At 45.8% G+C, this 2,448-nt stretch overlaps 1 protein-coding gene across 1 annotated transcript in view; it reads left to right on the top strand.

Moving 5' to 3' along the window:
- The first annotated feature begins 862 nt into the window (after positions 1 to 862).
- LOC117940324 (diacylglycerol kinase delta-like) overlaps positions 863 to 2,448 on the top strand; it is a 6,470-nt gene continuing 4,884 nt past the window's right edge. The window contains exon 1 of the mRNA XM_034865646.1: positions 863 to 1,000. Coding sequence (XP_034721537.1) covers positions 863 to 1,000 — 138 coding nt within the window. The remainder of the gene's footprint in view (positions 1,001 to 2,448) is intronic.

The raw sequence follows: 2,448 nt of genomic DNA, 5'->3' as shown, positions 1-2,448 counted from the left end.
GAAACGTTGGAAACAAAGGCTGCTGGACCAGATATTAACATGGATCTTCTCAGGTGTTCAAATACTTATTTACAGCTGGATCATACAAATAAATAGTTAAAAAATCCTACATTGTGATTTCTGGATGTTTTTTTAGATTATGTCTCTCACAGTGGACATGTCTCTCACAGTGGACACGTCTCTCACAGTGGACATGTCTCTCACAGTGGACATGTCTCTCACAGTGGACATGTCTCTCACAGTGGACATGCACCTATGAGGACATCAGACCCTCCATGATTTCTAAGTGGGAGAACTTGCAAAATAGCACAATGTTAAAAACTTATTTTCCTCACTGTACAGTTATATATATATATATATATATATATATAGAGAGAGAGAGAGAGATGTGTATATATATATATATATATATATATATATATATATATATATATATATATATATACAGTATATACATAGAGATAGTATCTCTATGTAACTACTAAACAGTATTTCACTTTTTTTATTGTATTTTATAATTTTATATTGTAATATGCAGTTTTATTATTGTTATAATATTATCAATATATATATGATTAATACCATTATAAATAATGTTATACAATATTCTCCAGCTACTAACGTATACTTCAGTGTAACAAAAGAAAATCAAAAGGTTATGGAAACAATGTTCCTAATTTAAAACTATTTTATTTACATATTTACATATTTTTTATTTCTTAATAAAAAAAAAAATTTATTTAAAAATGACTAGTCCGATGTATCGGGTGTCTGAGCGCCAGATGGCGGTGATCCCCCCCTCTCCCGCCCCCGCTGGGGGGCGCTGTACTACCCCGGTCCTCCTCGGGGGTCTAATGGCAGGATGGCGGAGGCAGGGGGACCGGAGTTTACCGCGTCCCGGTGCCAGGACGAGTCGTCGGACAGCGAGCCGGAGCAGGAGCCCGGATCCCCGCAGAAACTCATCCGAAAAGTCTCCACTTCCGGCCAGATCCGCAGCAAGGTACTGGGGGGGTCAAAGCTTGTGTTACCGGACATTATCTCCGTCAGTGGCCGCTTTCATTCAGCGGAGCTGGGCCACACTGAGCCCCGAAGTGCACCCTTCTCCTCCAGGAGGGGACCGTGCACCAAACCTCATTATAAAACTCACAGTTTAACATGTATTACGGTCGGTGGCAGTGTAAATTGAAGGTGTAATAACAATACATCATTTTTTTCCACAAACTAGGATGCACTTTCTAATTCGGCATCTCTTGTGTTTCTTATACTTCATCCGTTACATCCGCTTTGTCCCTTTTCCTCCATCCTCTTCCCCGCTAACTGAGCCGCTACTCTGCGGTCGGCGGTAACCCTTTCACAGAAACGGACTTTTAATTACAGCCTGTGCTGCTTGGCGGGTTATTAAAACGCCGATTTGAAGAGTGTACGTGATTTAACTTTTAACAAGTTTCATAATTGTTTTTGATCTCGCGCATATCTTCCATTGAACAATGTCACTTTAATATCTGACGGATTTTAAATGGAGTTTGGCTACAGAGTATTTTAGGGAGGGGGGAGTGCCCCAGCTGCTACTATAGCTAACAACCACTGACTGGCTAAAACATAAAGACTTATCTATCACCATAACAGCCGTTTTATAGCAATAACGTTGTTATCTACGTTGTTATCTATCACCATAACAGCCGTTATACAGCAATAATGTTGGCTGGCAAGGATAACTCTGGGACTAGGAGGACTAACGCCGGGACTAGGAGGGCTAACAACGGAGCTACGTGGGCTAACACCGGGGCTGGCAGGGCTAACTCCGGGACTAGGAGGGCTAACAACGGAGCTAGGAGGGCTAACACCGGGACTAGGAGGACTAACACCGGGACTAGGAGGTCTAACACCGGGACCAGGAGGGCTAACACCGGGACTAGGAGGGCTAACTCCGGGACTAGGAGGGCTAACAACGGAGCTAGGTGGGCTAACTCCGGGACTACGAGGGCTAACAACGGAGCTAGGAGGGCTAACACTGAGACTAGGAGGGCTAACAAAGGAGCTAGGTGGGCTAACACCGGGGCTGGCAGGGCTAACTCCGGGACCACGAGGGCTAACAACGGAGCTAGGAGGACTAACACCGGGACTAGGAGGGCTAACTCCGGGACTAGGAGGGCTAACACTGGGACTAGGAGGACTAACTCCGGGACTAGGAGGACTAACTCCGGGACTAGGAGGGCTAACACTGGGACTAGGAGGACTAACTCCGGGGCTAGGAGGACTAACACGGGGGCTGGCAGGGCTAACTCCGGGACTAGGAGGACTAACTCTGGGACTAGGAGGGCTAACTCCGGGACTAGGAGGGCTAACAACGGAGCTAGGAGGGCTAACAATGGGGCTGGCAGGGCTAACTCCGGGACTAGGAGGGCTAACTCCGGGACTAGGAGAACTAACTCCGGGAACAAGAGGGCT

The sequence above is a fragment of the Etheostoma cragini genome, unplaced genomic scaffold (assembly GCF_013103735.1).
Source record: "Etheostoma cragini isolate CJK2018 unplaced genomic scaffold, CSU_Ecrag_1.0 ScbMSFa_2220, whole genome shotgun sequence".
Taxonomy (NCBI): Eukaryota; Metazoa; Chordata; class Actinopteri; order Perciformes; family Percidae; genus Etheostoma; species Etheostoma cragini.
The sequence above is the reverse complement of the archived record's forward strand: the minus strand, read 5'-3'. Positions and strand labels throughout refer to the sequence as shown.